A 21,526-nucleotide genomic window follows, 5' to 3' on the forward strand; every position below is an offset into this window, starting at 1 on the left:
GGTAAAGCATGTTGTTTAGTTAAATGACAGTGTGTGTTAGTTCACATGGCTGTCATGTTGGGTAAAGCATGTTGTTTAGTTAAATGACAGTGTGTTAGTTCACATGGCTGTCATGTTGGGTAAAGCATGTTGTTTAGTTAAATGACAGTGTGTGTTAGTTCACATGGCTGTCATGTTGGGTACAGCATGTTGTTTAGTTAAATGACAGTGTGTGTTAGTTCACATGGCTGTCATGTTGGGTAAAGCATGTTGTTTAGTTAAATGACAGTGTGTGTTAGTTCACATGGCTGTCATGTTGGGTAAAGCATGTTGTTTAGTTAAATGACAGTGTGTGTTAGTTCACATGGCTGTCATGTTGGGTACAGCATGTTGTTTAGTTAAATGACAGTGTGTGTTAGTTCACATGGCTGTCATGTTGGGTAAAGCATGTTGTTTAGTTAAATGACAGTGTGTTAGTTCACATGGCTGTCATGTTGGGTAAAGCATGTTGTTTAGTTAAATTACAGTGTGTGTTAATTCACATGGCTGTCATGTTGGGTACAGCATAAAATCCAAGCGGCCCAGCGGCTGCAGCCAGGTGCTCCGAGCCTTTGGTTAGGCAGTGTGGTCTGTTATAGAGCGGAGCGGTCATTATCCAGAAATGACATACTGCTGAATTTGGCAATTGACCAATCAGAACAGAATCAAGCATTCAACCAAGCCGTGTAATAAACCATGTTAAACTCACCAAAATTGCAGCTGTAAGGCAAGCGCTTTCAATCTGGAAAGCATTTGTTTCATAAAATATCCACGACATGTTGTTATGAGCTACTTTCTGTCAATACATTCTGTGCAAGTGATAATTTTTCAGAGTGTATCTCTACTTTACTGGAGTATTTTTATTTTGGATACTTTCACACTACAAAGACACTGCACAACGCATCGCATGGTTCAGGACGCGTTGAGAGCTTGTAGAACCGCTATTAAAACTCCCTGTAGCTGATCTAACATCACTGTAAACCATGGCCCCTGGGGGGCTTATTGCTTTATTACATAACAGCCCACTAAGCTCAAATTAAAACTGTTTCCAATTTGGAAGATTGTACACAAACACTCCTGCTGCGGTTTCCATCAGATCACTGTCTGAGTGAGCCTTTAAATTGTGGATGTTGTATTTTATTTTATGACACTCTTCTACCACGTCAGCCATACAGTAGTAGCTCTAAAAGGGTTTCGTTGCTTTGTAATCATAGGGGAACCTCTTCTGTATAGTGCCTGTCTTAAAGGTGCTACATATATAGAACCAGGCAGTAGAAGGAGGATACATTAAGCTAGATAGACGAAATAACTAGCTGGTTAACTAGATTAACCCGCTTCTAGTGGTCTCCACATAATGGGCGTGTAACGCGTGTTACGTTTGAGAGGTAAGCACTGTGTCACGGATGTCACGTTGGGAAATTCTTAGTAAGTAACTTTTTCGTGATGAGGAAACGATAGGAGAAACAATGTGCGGACACGGCAGCAGATTTGTGAACAATTCCGATAAAAAGGTTAGAAAATGGAATACAACCACCCTAAACGGACTACTATCTGTACTGAGTAGGCCTACTGAACATGTAAACACTAAACAGAGCTGCTACCTTTTATCGCTGTCCTCTCTCCCAACATAGGCTGACTGACAGCCGACTGCACCTTCCTCAGAGCAGTCCATCTCATGAAATAATTGAATTTCTCTTGACACGTGTCAAAGCATTTCACGTCAGTGTCTCAATCATCTTGTTTGTGAACCCCCACATTTGGACATGGTCGTCATATAGCGTGTGTGCTTAACTGCAGGTCACAATTAACACCTTAAGTTCAGTGCTCCAACTGTGATTAGGGTCATTATAGCAATTAACAACAAAAACATATTTTTATTATTATCCTAGCACCTTGACTAACGCGTATATAGTGCACATCTTATCTCAGATGTGTAAATATACACACACACACATATATAAAGGAAAAAAAACTTTTGTTGTACTTTTTTGTGGTAAGGTTTGTCAATATATGAGGTAGAGGGGAATCCCTTTACTTGTACGTTTTGTGATAAAGCTTTGCTCAAACCTTTTATTTTTTTGCCTTACTCTCCTACACCCTTCTTCCTTTTCTTTTTTTCTTTAAAAAAAACGAACTTCACCACTTTTTACTCTTATAAAACTGATATAATAATAAAGCTGATTCTGATAATCACAGTGTGTCAGTCAGTACTTGCACAAGCAGAGCGTGCAAGTACTGCAATCGGCTGGGTATGTATGTACCTGCATGTCGTTCGTTGTTGTCCACCGGCCAATGGGTTTATGTATGTATGTTGGTGTCCTGCACGGCTGCACCGGTCAATGGGTATGTATGTCGGTGTTGTCCACCGGCCAATAAGAGACCACCATTCTTGATGACCTAACTATGTATGTATGTATGTATGTATGCTATGTCTGTAAGAATGGAGGTCCCTTATTGGCTGTTGGACAACACCGACATACATACATACCCATAAAGCCTCAGCCTGTGTAAGTGCTTTATACGTAGGTGATTAAAATCTTTTTAATCCTACATTTGATGAGAAAACCAAGGTAGAGCGACCAGCACTGGGTGTATAATAAGTGACCTACAGTACGTTTGTGGTGCAGTGTATAGTTACTGTTGATAATGTGGGGCAGTGGTAATATGGAGCAGTGATAATGTGGGACAGCAGCAACTATCCTTGACCCTTGCAACTGCTGCTCATTTATTATCGGTACTAAAATATGCATTGGATCATATGGATCTGTCAAAGTTGCCCACCCCTGGTCTAGATCACCACTGCATTCCAGAGGCATATCAGTATCTGTTCTGGTCAGTCCATGGTGCTAAAAGCTCATCATTTCACTGTAATGTGGATGTCTGTATGTGCCGCCAGGCTTCCACAGAGTGGGCATGCTGCCAACAGACAGGAACTGTGCTGCTGTTCTATTGACTCATGCTGAGAATTGGTCTCTAGATATTCACAACATATTCACACTGCAGGGAGAGACACAAAGAGAACGAGAGAGAGAGAGAGAGAGAGAGAGAGAGAGAGAGAGAGAGAGAGAGAGAGAGAGAGATAGAGAGACAGACAGACAGACAGACAGACACAGACACAGACAGACAGACAGACAGACAGACAGACAGACAGACAATGAGGAAACTGGGGTGGGAAATAATTGCACAAAAATGAGATGAGAGTACGTACAGTATATAAGAAGGAAAATGTGAGAGGCCTAGAGAGCGCTTAACCCAGAGCGGTGTAGACTAGCGGAGCGGTTAGGCACCGCTCAAAAATGATCTAAAATAAAGGGATTTAAGATAATTTAAGCTGGGGCCTGGGCTGTTGCCTGAGTCCAGTGCATTCTGCCAACTTCCGGCCCAGGACTTTGTTACTCTTCGCCATGCTCTTCACCAATAGAAGTCTATGTAGAAGAGCCGCCATTGGCCTGGCCCCATGAAGTGAACAAAGTGGCCACAACTCTCTCATCTAAACGTCACTGGTCTAACCTAGATTTATCCATCATAACATATTGTATAGGTGGCTTTGACCCATCTTGGAACTATGTTTTTGTGCTGCTGCTGGCGTCGTGATAGTGGACACAAAAAGAGTTCCATGTGACAGAGAGGTCAAAGTTGAACGAAAGTTGCGTTATATGGTAGAAATAGGTCAACAATGCAAATTACGCTAGTTTTGTGGATTAATTTATTTTTAATGAGTGGCCCGAGTGCCTGCACCAAATGACCGGAACTACTTAATATTCCTCAAAACCAGACCATAACTCCCACCACAGGACTCAATCAATCAATTAATACCTTTGTAACCACTATATTAATGGCAAGTATTTCCTACAGCTTTAAATCCAAAAATCTGAACTAACCCTTTAAGACAACATGTTTCTCTCTACTATATTTTCCACTATCATGTGTTTTGGTTCTTTGAAAGTCCAGTGTCTCTCATATGGAATCAGAAAGGACTCATTATTTATAAGAACTGATTTTTATTTGTAGGGGCAATTCGTAACAAACAATCTGTAAGTGTAAATCAGATTTGTAATTGTAAAGTATCCGTGAAAACAGAAACAGGGAAGATTTGTACTTTGTACAAGATTTGTAACGTATTGTACGTTTTGAAACTTACAGACTGTCTGTTACGAATTGCCTCTATGAATATAAATCCGTTTTTATGGCCTATTCTGACATCACAATGTTGTCTGTCATCTGCATATACTCCAAACTCCATATTTGGGCATGCCTGACAAATAATTCCACATATGAGCATAAAAGGGACACAGACAACCGGGTGGGGCATGCATTTCCAACTTGCATCGTTCCAAGTATAGGCCAGTGCCCAACGGGCACCACTCTAGTTCCTTAAAAAGCAATGGCCCTCATGGTGGCAGTAGTTTCGCCTGCGATGGTAATAATCCACGTTGGTTGTTCAGCTGCTGCAGTTTATAACCCCTAGGGAAGGTACAGCAGCTGACCAATCAGCGCAAGCTTATGACCCTCTTTTGTGCTTTTATTACTCCCCAGTCCCCCTCAGCCATGGCAAATAAAGGTTGGCTGTGATAGGGCTTTAGGAGGTATTAAACAGAAGTAAAACCAGGGCAACAAAGGCCAAAGCACAGAAAGAATATGAAGCAGTGAAGAAAAGTGTCAGAAGGGACACAAATAAGTATAAGAGACTATGACTAAAACTAAAATAGAGATGTGCTGCCAAAAACAACACTGCCGTCAATAAGTACTCTGACGCCAGTCAGTCAGTCATACATCATTTATTACAGCCAATTATAACGTATAGACTACTGTAATTCTAACGTATAGACTAATGTAATGTAACCCAGAGTTCAACATAATTTAACCCATTTAGTCCTGAGGCCCAAAACTTGCTTCTAAATCCTGACGGTTTTGTGAAAAACCTGTTTCTATGTCAGTGGTGCTCAACTTTTTTCATGTCAAGGAGTCGGACCCACCAGAATTATCTGTATTTGGCTGCGGACCCCCATCTGAAAATATGTAGTTCCATGGTCACCCAGAGGTTATCATAATTGAATACAGCCAATTCTAAGCAACGTATACATAGAGGCTACTGTAATGTCACCCAGCCAGCATACAGAGTTTAAGTTGAAGGATGACCTGCTAGGAAATGTGTTTAAACAATCCTAGCATTCCATGCGAGTCCTTTGGTCATTTTTAGACAGGCTCTTCTCCTGGCACTCTTCTGGGGTTCGTCAACGAACATTTTTCGTCGACGAAAAATGTTAGTCTTATGTTCGACATTTTTCGTCAACGAACATTTTTCGTCGACGAAAACAACACTGGTACATGTCTTGTCTTAGTGACGGGCCTATCAGATGTCTTGTCTTATTGACGGGCCTATTAGATGTCTTGTCTTATTGACAGGCCTATATTTTAGTAATCTATTTTAGGAGTCTATTTTAGTAGTCTATTTCAGGAGTCTATTTTAGGAAAATATACACACTATAACCAAACTAGTATGCATAGGCATGATCTCTGCCAGGTCAGGTTGCCTATCCAGGACCTGCAAACTTTGGAAGCCAATCGTAGCCAATCCCAATTCCCAATGAAAATCTGTCTGATTAGATCTTGATCACATGACTCCAGAAATGTGAATCAATTTGAGGAGTGGTAGCAAAACGTATTTTGAAGAAAACACAAAATGTCGTAAGCATTTATGTACAAACTGGGCGTAGCTAGGCTATCGCGTCATTATCCCCGTTATCAAAGGATTCCAGGGACCTTTCTTCTCTTTGATTTTGGTGAAAGGTTGTGTCATGGGACAATGAACAACCGAATAACTGTTCATGGCAGCAGCGCTTGTCAACAACATCCTCGGGCCATGCCCACAAACAGCTGAATTAGTGTGACACAGTCACAAGTCAGAAACTTGTAGTGTAATACTGGACATTAAGGAGGCATGATCGCTGCCCCTCAGGAGAGGTCTATCTGAGCAAAAGATGTTTAAGTTTAACAGAATGTAACTGTACAGTTGAAGCACTTGAAGGAGGTGGATCTGCTGCAGCTATTGAGGAGTACAGAAAGACTGAGGTGCAAGTCCATTTAGACACAAGCTTTACATAATACTCACGTTTGCCGCATTGACATCTCTTAAATTGTGTATTTTATTTTATAATGACAGTGCCTAAATTTGCTTTTTTTCTTTTTTCTCTCAAAGACACAACGAAAACAACTGGTTGGCATGGGGCCAGGCAGTTACACCACAGGACAAACAAATGTGACATTTTTATGATTTTACAGATCGTGTTATAAAAGGGATGCCATATCTACTTATCCTCTGTCTCCAACGTTTTTTCCACATATTTTGTTCCATTTGAAAATGTTTACCATGCACTTTAGTTGATAAATTGTATAAAATGTTCTATTCGTTGATGCTAATTAAGCAACCTGTCGTGGCCCACATACTTATTGCATAGCCAGACGCATACATACGCGGCACTATTTATATACAGTGTGTTTGTGCCTGTCACCTGCTTGAGATAATAAAGAGGTTCATCTTCCTCCTCCCACCCAGCCGACAGAACACGTACGGTACATTGAGCCGGTGCTCCTGTGCCAACGAGGACGTGGTGGGCAGTGTTGCCATGTCCGCTTTTTAGAAGCGACTTTGGACTTTCTGTGAAGTTGCTTGTATATTGGTAGTTGCAGGGTGCATTTGTTATTGGGGGTGTAGCTTATTTAGACTTGTCTCCTAATGTTTAAACTATAGGGATCACGTATTTTTGCTACCGATCCAATTCTGATCATTTGATGTTGAGATCTGCCGATACCGATTTTTCACGCTCCGATCTCTATATTTTCTATAGAATACGTATGCCATATCACCATAACTACAACATACTACTAGGCATCATAGGCCTAGTAGTATAATATCCAAAATCACAGACTATATCCATGTAAGCCTAAAGGACATCAGATTTATTTGTATGCCAGGGACCCTCATACACACGGCACGTTGAGCTTGTAGATGTGCTATTTTCAAATAGCTAATGAATTATATTGCTCATATGTGGAGTGGCTTCTTTCGTTTTCTTTTTTGTTTTCATAGACCCATGGTCGCTTATTTCTGTTGCAAAATCTGGCAACACTGGTGGAGGGAGGGGGTGCATGACACAATGCTCATTTAGAGAGGATAGCTGGGGTGTCGCTTCAGATAAAGCGGATCCTCACACCTCATCACTGAGATGTGACTGGTTGGCTGGCTGCAGGCCGGTGCACTACCACGTTCTCCTTCCTTCCACCCACCGCATCCTTTCTTAGTCTTCTTTCTCCCTGACATTCAATCTCTCGTCTACGATCTCCTTTCCCGTCTCCGACCCGTCTCGTCAAACCTCCCCCCCCATGCCTCTTTGTCCATTCTCTTCTCTCCCATCGCTTTCCTAACATTTCTCAGCACTAAGTGCAGTAGAGGAATAAGTAAGCCGATGTTTGAGTGGTGCTAGCCACTCCTATAGACGGCTATGTGTGTCCCTGCCTGTGTCCGTCGCAGTGCGACATGTTTTGAGCTTGTAGATCTGCTACTTTTGCTACGACAGAAATATGCAATGTGGCCCTGTGGAAATATAGTGGCCCTCTCCATTGTCAAAGTTGCCCATGCACCCCCTAAATACATTGCAGTCATTTTGACAGCCCAATTATAAAAACACACCTCAAAACGTCTTGAGTAAATAATGTACCACGTTACTTTCGCTGACTAAGTGTTACAGGGGACTTCATTAATTGGCATAGAAGAATGCACTTGAGGGGACATGTTAACAAAGATGGCTAACGCCATGGTAACAGTAGGGGGTGTTTTCACAGCCCTGCTCAAAATAGAAGCTCAAAATTCTGCATGCAGTGTCTGAAGTTACAGAGATGAAACCAGATGATTTTGACAAGGTTCACGGATGATGATGATGATGATGATGATGTGGTGAGGTGATCACTGATTTTATTTCATTCCAATTTATATTCAATATTAAATTTGTACATACATTGTTTTATCTCGATTGTTTTATTCCACTTTGGCAATGTAAACGTATGTTTTCTCATGCCAATAAATCTCCTTTGAATTGATCATTTGAATTGAGAGAGATTGAGATTTCACAATTGCTTTGGCAATGTAAACATATATAGCCTATCCCAAGCCAATGAAGCCCCTTTGAATATGAGAGAGAGAGCGAGATCTGGTATTATGCCCAACATTAAGTACTATACACAAATAGTTTTCATAACAACATACCAAACGTCAGGCACACTTGAAGCGGATACAGGCCAGAGGCAATATTAGTGTCTTGTGTGTCAGGTTTCTGGACCCTTGCCCTGAGTCCACTGCCCTTTACTGTGGCTAATCTTTTGGCTGAAGAGTGCCCACTCACAGTCTCCTCCCACCAAGACACCATGCGAGACTCAGGGCTGATAGATGCCACATACAGTACAGCAGCTTTTGACCTAGAGACAATGAAATGTCCTGGAAGCTAGTGCTGTCACGCTTAGACATTTAAGATGACGATCAGCAGTTAATGAGTTAATTAGTCACACAAATAATTGCGATTAGCGTTTTAATTGGGGATTTTTTTGTTTGTTTGCATTTAACGTTACAATTTGTATTTCACTTTGCCTTTTACAGTAGGCTTCGTAATCACACATTGTGCAGGGCAGATATGACAAATAAAGAAACAAAGGAATCACTGACACATTTAATAATGTATTTACAAAATATGTATATTGTGACAGACGCCACATCAGCTATACTAAAATAGCCTGGAATCCGTTGAATCCATCTTAAATCACAATAGACTATTTTCACGCGGCACGGCGCCGGTCATTGGAGTTTCCCACTGTTATAGGCAGTGGGAAACGGCAAAATGGCCACCATGTGAATATGATCAATGATCATTCACACATTAGTTCAAACTTAACAAATTAACTGCTCGTGACGGAACGTTCCGCCAATTAGAATCCAACCAGCAAACGCTATTGGCGGAACGTTACATCAGATAAGCTTTATTATTGATATCAAACCGGGTCGCTGATTTATTTTTTTCCTGTTTTGTATGTCTATGGAGACCCAGTGAGTATAATATGCTAATATGTCTTCCCTGTGTATTTTGTGTTTCTTCCAAAAGGTCCAATTGAAATAAAAAGCTTGTCACATTATTATCATACAACAACAGCTGTGGGCTTCAGTTTAGGTGGGTGGTGTTAAGGTTAAAACTATGTATACTAAGGGTGGGTGTGGCCACATTTTAACACTTTCTATACACTGGCACTTAAACTGGTAAACTGATCAATTCTGAGTGATTTATTATAAAGAAGAAAAGGCACAGAAGAAAAGAACAAATAACGCATCATTATAGTAGGCTACCCGTAATTCCATACTTGCCGTAGCCTACATTTAGGTCTTGTGAGGATTACTAATCTCTCAAGATAGATTCTGCTAAACAGCAGAGTTGTGACCCAAGACTAGTCAAAACAAACAAAACATAATTTACACAATGGATTCCCAGATTGGCGGATTACTGGCAGAGATCCAGAAGGCTCTGCTGTAGATTGAAATGAATGCGAGTGACATTACAGCAGAAGTTAGATGAGGTTAACTTGTGAGCAGCTGCAGTCATGTGGAGTAGCGATAGGAAAGATAAACAATCCAGTCAACCTTCCTGTCACCTCTTCTGACCCCCAATTTAGTTCTGTACTTTAGTACAATTTTGAGGAATGTTCTACTTCACTACATCTCAGAGGCAAATATTGTACTTTTACTCCACTTACATGCATTTGAAAACTTTAGTTGCTATATAAAATATGAATTAATCACAGCCCTACTCAATATACTGTACACTTCGTCCATTTGAAAAATGCCTATCTCACACGCTCACAATGTGTCACGATGCAACTGGACGTTTACTTAGTTGTAACAGAGTATTTCTACAGTGCAGTATTGGTACTTTTACTTGAGTACTTTGAGTACTGCCTTACACTCCCCCCAACCTAATAAATTGCACTTAAAAAAGGAAAAAAAGTCTGCTTTGATGGGTAGCTGTCCCTTGCCATTATATGTCAGCAGATAATAGTGCCAGCCCTGGGGCAATGTCAATAGCTTCCAATCACCAATGACCTGTCATCGAACGCACGGGGACACGCACGCGCGCACACACACACACACACACACACACACACACACACACACACACACACACACACACACAAAAAGAATAACTAGGGCAGACAGTAAAGAGTGAAGTAATTGTTTTCATGCGAAGTATGCGCTGCTGTACCTTAATTGGGTTGTGTGCACTGAGAATGTCTTTGGCAGACTTCAAGCTTCATAGTGTAAAGACACTGCTGGGGCTTGTGAAGTGCTGATGTTAGCAGAAGCATTGACGCAGGTGGCACTCTTTTAGGAGCCGTGCACGCTGGCTGAATGTCACCCCTAGGATAACCAGCCTGGCAAACCCAGAGAGCGATGCAAGAGACACCGCAGCTAGAAGACTAGCACACGTATGCGTGCATACGGAGGGCGTGCTCTCTTTGTAGACTACTTCAACAGTTGGAGTGTGTACTCTTTGTAGAGACACTTGAAAGGGAGAAAATTTACTTTAGACTTGTTATTTTTGAAATGTACAGCCTGATTTCTATTTAAGATGGACGGTGTGCCACACCAAAAATAGTTGATCTATTTTTTGTTGCAGGACAGTCGGAGTATAAATTAGGCATGATACTGCAGACGATTTGAAGAACTTTTGTCATATTAGTATGCAGATATATTGTCATTAGGGTTGCAACATTTTGTTAACATTCAAAAGGTGCAAAGGGAATGTATGGAAATTAATAATTTGAGATGCAGCTCAACACTAACAGCATGTCAACTCAAAATAAGGCAATCATTTATTTTATTGAAATTGTACAAAGTCGCAAAAATTCCATTCCAATCCTAGCTAGCCTGCTATACCATTTAATTCAGCTACCAAAATCGCATTTATATCTTGCAGTTTGTTGAATTCTCTTTTACCACAAAATAAACCTATAGTAATATATACAAAACATGGACATGCATAAAATTATTTCTAGTGTGAAAATATTCTTTGTATTCAATCCCGAATGTGATTAGTTCATTCACAAGTCATATCATGACAGACAAAACCAAATAACAAATACCAGCCATTTTTGTCCAACACTGCGTTCTTCACCACAACCGATTATCGTTTTCAGTTGAAACAGTACACCTTTCCCTTAGTAGATGAGAACATTCTCAAGGGTTCTATACTAGGCCGCCTCCCGTTTTCAGCATTCACTGTATACTAAAAATCTTCACCAAAATAGTGTACATGCTCACTTATTTGCAAGGACCCCCTTGCAAATACCAAATGGACACTTACGGGTTCCATTTGTACACTCTCAAAATGACATACTTGTTAAGGTCATTCAGGGCTAGCTCTTTATGCGTTTCTGGTAATAATATATTGTCCTCTGATTTCGTATGTCCGTGGCAAAAACAGAATTTGTGTCCACCACAAGCCGGCATGCCGATGACCCCTGGGCTGGTCACATGTGTAGGTCAGCCAGTTTCCTCTTGCGGTAATTGAGAACTAGATTAGAGGCGGTGAGCTGCGACGCACGGCCCATCTCCCAGTTCTGGAACCCGTTGAGGCCGCTCTGGCCGGACCTAAACAGCGCCCTCTCCAGGCAGTCTAGGCGCTGCACGAGCGCCGACGTGTCCTCGTTGTAGGCGTTCTGGGAGGAGTCCATCGTCTTCCGGAAGCGACCGATGAACGTCTGACGGAACAAATGGGGCGGGGGGAGAGGTTCTTATATTCTAAAAGGTGCATTCAAACCTGAAGATATGCATCGTTTCTAGTCGCTTCATTCGCTTCACTTTGGTCGCGCTGGTAAAAACATATGTTACGTCGCTTGTCTGTGACGCGACCATGGGAAAGAAATCACCATTCGACACACCCCGGCCCGGCCGGCCACTGTAGCCTGTTCCACTGACCTGGTCCTCCCCGCTTGGATGTCACGTCAATAATACCGTTTGTTGACTCAAAAATCAATTTGAGGGCTTGTTGTTTGCAGACATTGCAAACATCAACACTGATTCGCAGTCGGGGGTGATTGGATTTGGATCTTTCCAGCTGGGGCAAAGATACTAGGCCGTTCACGTTGCCCAGTTCGCCTCATTCGCGGGACGTCTCGTCTTTGCATTGACTTTATGCAATCCCAAGTATATCCAAGTTTGAATGTAGCTTAACGCTATATACTGTAGGACAATCGTTCTCAAACATTTTCATGTCAAGGAACCCAAATTGATATGGGATGCAAATGTATACATTTTGGATCCCCATCTTAAAAGATTTTGTGCCAGGGCCGACCATAAGAGATCTACAAGCTCAAGTGAGATTGGTTATTAAAGGGAAACTTCACGCTTTTTGCAAAAAGATGTATGTTAATGACGTTTAGAAGCTTTAGAACACTTTCCTGGGGGTCTTTAGGTGTGCAATAGGTGGTTTTAGATATTTTAGATTTTAGCAGTGAGCCCAGTGTCTCTGATATCATGGACATACTTTCAAGTGTCTCTACAAAGAGAGTACACACTCCAACTGTTGAAGGCTCAGTAGAGTGGCTGGATGGAAACCGCAAGGTTGCCAGTTAGAACCCAGGCTCCCCCAGAGTTAGTGTCGAAATGTCCTTGAGCAAGACACTGAACGCCTAATTGCTCCCGATGTGCAGGTTGGTACCTTGCATGGTTTCCTACGGCATCGGTGTATGAATGTATGTGTGTGACTGGGTGAATGAAATGCACAATCTATGTAAAGCGCCTTGGATAATGGCCGAAATGAAGTTGTTTATGTATGCTTTGTAATAATAAAATCAAACTCTACAAAGTAACTAAAGTTTTCAAATAACTGTAGTGGAGTAAAAGTACAATATTTGGATCGGAGATGGAGCGAAATAAAAGTAAAACTATTGGAAACTGTTAACACTCCACCACTGCACAACGGTCTAGTCTAGTGCTATAGGACAGTGGTTCCAAAGCTAAATGATAGTTAGGAACCAAATGGACCCTTATGGGTCTGTATTCTGTAACTCCATTTGTACACTGTCAGAGTTAAATTAACATTGATTTTACAATATAAATTGGGGGTCCCAGAAATAGAAATGCCATTAAATGGGGGTCGGTAGACTAACGCATGTCAAACTGGGGTTGAAATGAAACGGGTTGAGAATCCCTGCTAGAGCCGTAAAAATCGTATCCTCCCACTCCCTGGCATATCTTTTCAAATGGGGGTCCGCGGGCTAATTAGTGTCAATTTGAGGGTCCTTGACATGAAGGTTTTGGAACCGCTGGAGCTACAGTATAGGATTTGAGGTAAAGTTCATATTCAGAGACCTCCAAAGGTCATGCATTACGTCCACAGGTGATTCATGAATATAACCTTGAAACTTCAAATCAGAGCACATGTAAACCTAAATTCATTGGCCCTTCATAATCTTGCCTGATTCACTTAAAGTGTCCATGGCACACAGTGACTGCATGGACCCACATGATTAAGAGATTCAAAAGACACAGAATTTCATCATATACATAAAACCAAGAAGAGAAAAAGATTGGAGGCAGGGCATCTCAAATCTCATACAAAACTTCCCAATGCATTGTGTGGCAAGAGTTTGCTTTCTATATGCTGGACAAATGCCGCTAGCCAAAGTGAAACATATATTTTTATTAATATTACGCAGGTCGTGGTGGCGATTTTCCAAGAGTGAGCTCTTGACTTTGGGAAGTCTTTTATGCCAAATTGTTGCATTCTATTCAAACACAATGACGTGAAATATCGACAAAGTTATCCTTTAACCGGATATTGTCAAACACGTTTAGAAGATGGGCAAGAAATAATCCAACATAAGATTTTCTTAAAGGCCATTCGCAGAGTCCTGCAAGGTTAAAAACAATTAAGATAATATCATCTTACAGGGCACATCTACCCTTTGTCTCTGTCAGATCATGTGATCACAGCCAATCTGCCTGGAAACTGCATCCATCAGTCAGTCAGTTCCCTGCTGCAGTCTACCAGTCTATATGATCCAATGTTGCCCTCTGGTGGTGGAATATCAAAATAACATTCCCTAATGAATGTGTGTGCAGCATGGGTGCAGTCTGTGGATTTGAATGTTACTGGCAATATCCAATCAGTCTCATGTTGACAGAAAATGTAATGACACTCGATCCAGCACGGTTTGCTTCAAAGAAAAGGGTAACAAAACGTACATTTACGACCCAGACACAGAATGCATTTTCGGGAAATGGTACTTGAAAAAAAAATGATTATACTGTTTTAGAGAAATGTATTAAATGCAATATTTTGAGGGGGAAAGTTTTTTACTTAAAATGGTGCATTGCATTCTTGTGTCTGTAGCTATTACATTAGCCAGTTTATGCGGCAGAAAGCTTAGCAATTAGTACAACTGATTAAGCTAGCCTGATGTGACACCATGGGAAGGCATTTATTTATTAGACCTAACAGTTGGAGCCAGACTACAAATTGAGTTCAGTGGTGGAAAAAGTACTCGCATATATTACTTAAGTAAAAGTATCAATACTGCAATGTAGAAATACTCCGTTACAAGTAAAAGTCTGGAATTCAAAAGTGCAAAAGTATCGGTATCAAAATGTATTTAAAGTACCAAAAGTAGAAAGTACTCATTATGCAGAATGTCCCGTTTCAGGTTTTCAAATGTATAAAATCTGTATATAGGATAGGGTATATACAGGGTTGAAGTTCATGACCGAAAGAATAAGGTCGAGAATACAAGCGGCCGAAATGGGTTTTCTTCGACGGGTGGCTGGCATCTCCCTTAGAGATAGGGTGAGAAGTTCATTCACACGAGAGAGACTCAGAGTAGAGGATGGAAGAGTTGAAGTATGTTTTGTAATCATAATCAAAATCTACAAATTAACTAGTTTTCAAATAATTGCAGTGGAGTAAGAGTACATTTGCCTCTGAGATGTAGTCGAGAAGTAGTAAAGTAAAAGTATTGTAAATTGTAAATACTCAAGTAAGGTACAAATACATCAAAATTGTACTTAAGTACATGTACCGAGTTACTTTCCACCACTGCAGACAGACATCGAGTTATTTAGCACCGAGCTCCCTTGCAGAGCAGAGCAGATGTGCTTGTTTGATGAGTGCCAACACCTCATCCACTAACCCTCTTGTAATGAAATAAATATGCATCATGCATTCTGGTACTTTCAATACTTTCAACAAAGACATAATGACTTGAGATTTTACTTCACTGCCGCTTAGAATGTAAAATGAAGACCAAACAAAGGATCATTTAAGGTAAACGAATGAGGCCATAAAGCCAAAATCACAGAGGCGTGGAAGTGACGGTTCATGCAAGGTAAAATCGTAAATGTCCTAAATGAGTGCAAATGGTTTGACTGTGTGCATGACTGTGTGATTGTGTGCTAGCTTTGTGTTGTTTCTGTGGATAAGTACTGTCTAGGGTAAGGTTACATTCACAAAGATCAGCACAGTGGCACTATGCATAACTATTAGTTTCCTCCCGAGTAAAAGAACATGTTTTCTGCATCCTTGTGAAATTGTTTCAACATCTCACGTGGGTGGCTAAATGATTTATCGACCAAAATGATGTTTTGAATGACATTTTGTTCACGGTATTCACCTGCAGTAGTGTCAATTTCGCCGACTAACACTATGACGAAAACTGATCGGTGACTACGTTTTTCCACTGACAAAACTTAAATAAAAACTAAGCCATGATGATTAAAACTATGACTACCAGTAAATATACTGACAATTTCATCAACAAATATAAACTAGACTAAAATATTAGGGTGGGACTAGTGGAGAAGAGATCATTTTATATTCGGTTGCGAATTTCCAATCGGGTGTTTCAGCATGCAACCAAGCACGCAAGCAAGTGTAAAATCTGCCATTACGACGCCATCAAGGCCCTCCAAAACCCATTTTAGTCAACTAAAAGTACGGTAGACTAAAACATTTCAGGCGACTAATATATGACAAAAACTAAAGGAAATTCTATTCAAAAGACAAATACGACTAAAACCATATCAAGAAATATACATGGTTGTTTTTTGTATGTCTGTACTCAATTGTTATTTTTTATATTGTTTAATGATGACGATAACTGTGGGGGGAGGGATGGGGTGAGGGAGAAAAATATATATATATGGTATGTTCAAACTGTACTAAACTGTTGAAAACTACTACCAATAAACATATATTAAAAAATTAATAAAACCATATCAAAATGTGCTGTCAAAAATCAACACCGACTGACCTGCAGTAGTGTGTGCGCGATGTCGGGGTTCTCGGGGCTGTCGAAGTGCAGCATCTGGGAGCCCAGGCCGTAGTAGTATGGCCCCATCTTGTTCAGGTCCACCACGGTGGGGTCTGCGTTGAACACGGTCCTCCACCCCTCTCGGTACACCTTAGGAACCTCCACCGACACCACCTTCCGCTTCCTCTCGTACAGGCCTTTTACCAGCCACAGAGGAAGCTCCATCTTGGTACCCTGAGATGAAGGAGACAACCCTAACCCATTTAGACTCTAGGCAGATTTAGAAAAAAAAATCTTCTGAATCCTAAACGTTTTCTGAAAAACCTATGTTTTGTGGTTTTCGGACCTTTTCATGTCAAGGTCCAGGAGCCCCACAATTATATTGGCCGCCGACCCCCACATCCCAGAATATTTTGTTCCAGGGACCTCCAAAAGCAAAGATTTGAGTTAAAAACGTTCGCTGTGAAAGAAATTAAGAATATATATTTAAAGATTTGCATTCATTTTCATGATTTTTCTAAAATAGCAGATATACAAGCTCGTAGCGAGGTGCTCCATAATCGTCAGACTCATAATCATTTCCATGTTGGGAATTATTGAAATTATTCAAGATATTTGTCGTATCTGCCCTGTGCCACAAAGTCACTGAAAGGAGAAAGAGAATGGCTGGGCACGTACTCCGTCTGCCAAGAGAGAGACCGGCAAGTGTGGCAATGGACTGGATGCCAGAAGGTGGAAAGAGGAAGAGAGGGAGGCCAAAGAAGACATGGAGACAGACAGCCAAGAAATACCTAAACCAGATCAGCTGGCATGGAGCAAGAAGGGTCACCAGAGACTGGAGAAAATGGAGAGGACTCGTCGCCCAATGTTCGAATAGGAACGGGAGGAACTAAGTCCAAGTACCGTTAAGTCTGCCCTGTGCACCTGTTATTTACGAAGCCTAAAAGCCCAACAGCAATGTACATTTTATTTATTATTCGCAATGACCTAGATCAGTGGTTCTCAAACAATGGTGTTTTTTCCCCCGTCACTGTATACGTTTCTTTTCTTTTACCTCCTTTATGATGAATTCCTGTTCTGTTCTTTGGCTATATAGAAGTGTATATTTGTATGTCTCTAAATGTTTTGAACATGGTGGACCCTCTTGTAAACAAGTGTAATGCTTTATTGGGTCGTCCACTCACAGTTAACAGTCTTTGTATTGAGTTGTGCTTGAAATGTACTGTAATTCTGCAAACTGTTAATACATATTTTAATCAATCAATCAAGCAATGGTCCGGGGACGACCAGTGGTTATTGAGGGGGGTTCCAGGTGGTTCCTAGCTAAGTGGTCCCCAGCTAAATGATGGAGAGATGGTAACCAAATGGAACCTTATAAACCTTTAACTATTGAGAGCGAAAAATGAAACCAACAAAATGTAACCAAACAACCAAATATCTAAGTTTTAAGTCAGAATATCTCTAAATAGCAGTATTGATACTTTATGTTGTAAAACATCATGTTTTTACTTTTTCCACCGCTGACTGCGTTACTTGGATTGATTGATTGAAGTATTTATTAACAGTTTGCATAATTACAGTACATTTCAAGCACACAACTCAATACAAAAACTGTTAACTGTGGACGACACTAGCCCCGCAAGCAGAACCCGAATGTAGTAAAGTTTCGACACTTTTATGACTTTAAAGCGAAAATCAAATTTCATAAAAGCTTTATGTAGGGTTCCGAGAGGGGCTAGGACGACACCTGACCTAGCCTAAGATTTTGACTATAGATGTATTTATCGATTCTGATACGAGAGTTTAAATCTTATAGACGACACCATAAAGCATAAGCATTACACTTGTTTACAATAGGGTCCACCATTTTAAATTAATCAGAAGATGAATATAAATATAATACTGACCTCGGGGATGTCCTGCGTGTCACTGGACTTCTCCAGGAATCCAAGCCGTAGGAAGGAGCACTCCGTCCGGCTGGGAAGTCTCTCGTGGGACAGCAGAATGTCGTCGATGGAGAAGAAATTCTCCTCCATCCCCACGCCGGGCTGCACGGGGAAATATGTCTGCAGCTGCGCGTCCATTTACAGTCAAAGAATGGCTCTAATGTGGTTATTATTAATATTATTGGTCTCATACAGACTGCAGCTGCCTGTCACGAACCTGCCGTCAACACACTTCCTTCCACTTCCTGGTTCCTTTCTTGTTTTAGCGCGCGTCGCCGCCGCGGACAGTGTTGCCAGGTTTTGCGAGAGAAACAAACAACCTAGTGGTTCCCAAACGTTTTCATGTCAACTTGTCAAGGACCCCCAAATTGACACTAATTAGGCTTTAGCCCGCGGACCCCCAATTGAAAAGATATGCCAAGGACCCCCATAAGAGAATAAGATTCTCAACCCGATTAATTTCAAGGACCCCCATAGTTTGACATGCATTAGTGGAGTGGACCCCCATTGAATGGCATTTCTATCTCTGAGACGGTCCCAGTCCCAGATTGGGGGGCCCAGTGGGACTAGCTCTGGTCGAGAGCAACGCATTAGAGCTATGGACCAGAGCTACAGTGGGACTGGGACTATGGACTGGGACCCCCAATTTATATTGTAAAATCAATGTTAATTTAATTCTGAGTTACAGACCCATAAGGGTTCATTCTGAGTTACAGACTACAGAGTACACAGACCCATAAATTGCTTGTAAATATTTACAAGCAACTTTGGAGAAAAACAAGTCGCTCATAATAAGCGGACATGGCAACACTGGCCGCTTCTAAACCAACCAGAGTGCTGCTAATGATGAGTCCAGAGAAATCACAATCGATCTGTGCAGTATATGAATTATATGAAGAAAATGTATAAACCAAAAGCAAAAGTATCAATAACTGTAATGTGTACATTGTGTAAGTTTGTTGATTTTATTTAAATATGTGTATTGTCATTTGTGTGTATGGGGGGAAGACAAATATTTGTAGCCTTTAAATATCTTTGTCAAATGAGAAAATTAGTGTCAATATAGTTACTAAAAGTTGCCCTTCGATCGTCTGCGAATCAAAAACAATTTCACAATACGTGTATGCAATGTAGCCTACATTTGCAAGTAAAACACAAAAGTAAAATAAGTTACTGGTACGTTTATTCTTTTATTTGCAGTTGCTAAATTCAACCACCAGGGGTCACAATATTACCACCCGAAAAGGAAAAGAGCGGCCTGACTGGCCTCTGATGCTTGGCAGTCATTTGAGGCTGCAGGTCTGGCACAGTGGCTGGACACTAATAAAAGGACTGGAGTCATATAATACAGAGATGATAATGACGACAGGCACTTACAATGAGCACTTGCAAGGGAAGCTAAATTAACATGCACAGGCTACAGCATGTTATTAATCCAGATATATTATTTCTGAATTTGAATGCATTTACCTTAGTTAACCCATAGTCAAAGACTTACTAGGAACACAGCTGGACAGCCCCTGTTAATTTTGACATTTACCTTAGTTAATTAACGCACAGTAGAATCAAAGTCTAAGCAGGAAAAACAGGACAACAATGTTGTTTATTTTCACATTTTAATATTATATATATTATATATATCATTATCATTACTCATCCCACAGATTGCACATCGAAATCATCAGACATGTTAATTGGAGCCCCCAAAAAAGCAGGCAGCCATTCACATCCTCTGAAAATAATAATTAAAAAAAGTCTGCAAATTAAAATAGTCAAATGAAATAAAGCCATAGAGTAAATGTAAGGTACCATATTATTGTAGCTGTGTATCTGAGCTGATAGGGCAGGCAGGCAGTACAGTATTGCATACTGTAACAGGAATTTGGGAGACTTAGATAAGCCCTATTTATGGTTCATCATGACATGACAGAGCCACACGCTGAGCTTGTAGATCTGCCATTTCTGATGTGCGACACCATCGTACGACAGAGCATAAACCTTACTGGACATTATTGGATTGCAAATATAGGTCATCTCCTTCCTTTGGCTGCAATGCCATTTATACATTGCCAAATTGTGGCTCGAAAATGGGCAATGCGGTCAACACTTTGTGTCATAATCGTTTTGTTACTAAAAAAAGCCCATTCCCATACTGGCATTCCAGGCCATATATGTGCTGGCTTCATTTCCCACTCATTCACAAAACACATTTAGTGTGACTTGCAAACAAGTGGTGTTGCATTGCATTGTGAGCACACATCAGCCCTGCTGTTAAAGTGGTTCACTGGTGGGACTTCTGAACAGGGGGATTTGCTGTTGGCTTCAGAGTACTAGGAACTGTTTTCTTTTTTTTCATTGTCTGTTCTTCACCATCCTTCCCACTGAATGCCTATACCGGTGGTTCTCTGACTTTTTTTATTTTCAAGAACCCCCATAATTAACGCTCAGACTTACCAGACCTACCCTCAAAGAACACAGAGGGGTCCCTCAACCCTATTTGAGAACCACTGGAATATACCCTAGGCCAAATATAACCTCAGGGATGAAAATGGTCACTGACCTACACTTTGGCTTGTGTGTTACCAAAAAATTAATCACATCCAAATAACACCCCATATGTTGGTGGGTATAGCAGCCAAAACCCTCTGATAATTTATCATTGTGTATCTACTGTAGGTAAGATTGTGAGATGAAAGACAAAACTGTTAATAAAAAGAAAAAGATATAGACTATATACACGACAGTCTTAGTGCTTTGAAGCTGTGAGCAAGCCCTTGGCCCTGGCAATATGCTGATGTCCACCAGGTATCCCCTGAACCACCCTAGCAATAAAGTAGTTCAAGGATTAGGACAGCGTGAAAATGTATTCCTTTTTTATGTCACAGAGAAGATTGTGTGCCCATCTTATACCTGTATTTAGGCCAGGTGTTGGACATCAAGGCATCAAGGAGAGAATCAAGGAGAAGACTTAATGGCAAACTGCCGCAACGTTTCGACCTCTTAGGTCTTCATCAGGCAAAAAAAGAAGTCATAATGTTTTGCCTAATGAAGTCCTAGTAAGAAGCCGTAACGTTGCCATTTAAACAAGTGTGCAGATGTTCTTTTCTTCTCCTTCCTATTTGGCGTGACATTATTTAACATGGTCAATTCATATCTTTAATTGAAAGATGACAGTTTAGTATTATTATTTTGTCTTTTGTACAATCTTGTGTTCTAAT

At 40.9% G+C, this 21,526-nt stretch overlaps 1 protein-coding gene across 1 annotated transcript; it reads right to left on the reverse strand.

The window, feature by feature from the left end:
• Positions 1-10,939: 10,939 nt before the first annotated feature.
• gins3 (GINS complex subunit 3) lies at positions 10,940-18,514 on the reverse strand. The gene is made up of 3 exons (XM_080761529.1): positions 18,270-18,514; positions 16,363-16,596; positions 10,940-11,814 (listed from the first exon to the last, which is right to left on the reverse strand). The coding sequence occupies exons 1-3, from the start codon at positions 18,444-18,446 to the stop codon at positions 11,584-11,586; spliced, it is 642 nt and encodes a 213-aa protein (XP_080617655.1). The 5' UTR covers positions 18,447-18,514; the 3' UTR covers positions 10,940-11,583.
• Between the last annotated feature and the right edge of the window lie 3,012 nt (positions 18,515-21,526).

Source organism: Protomyctophum bolini, assembly GCF_963924005.1.
Source record: "Protomyctophum bolini genome assembly, chromosome: 4".
Taxonomy (NCBI): Eukaryota; Metazoa; Chordata; class Actinopteri; order Myctophiformes; family Myctophidae; genus Protomyctophum; species Protomyctophum bolini.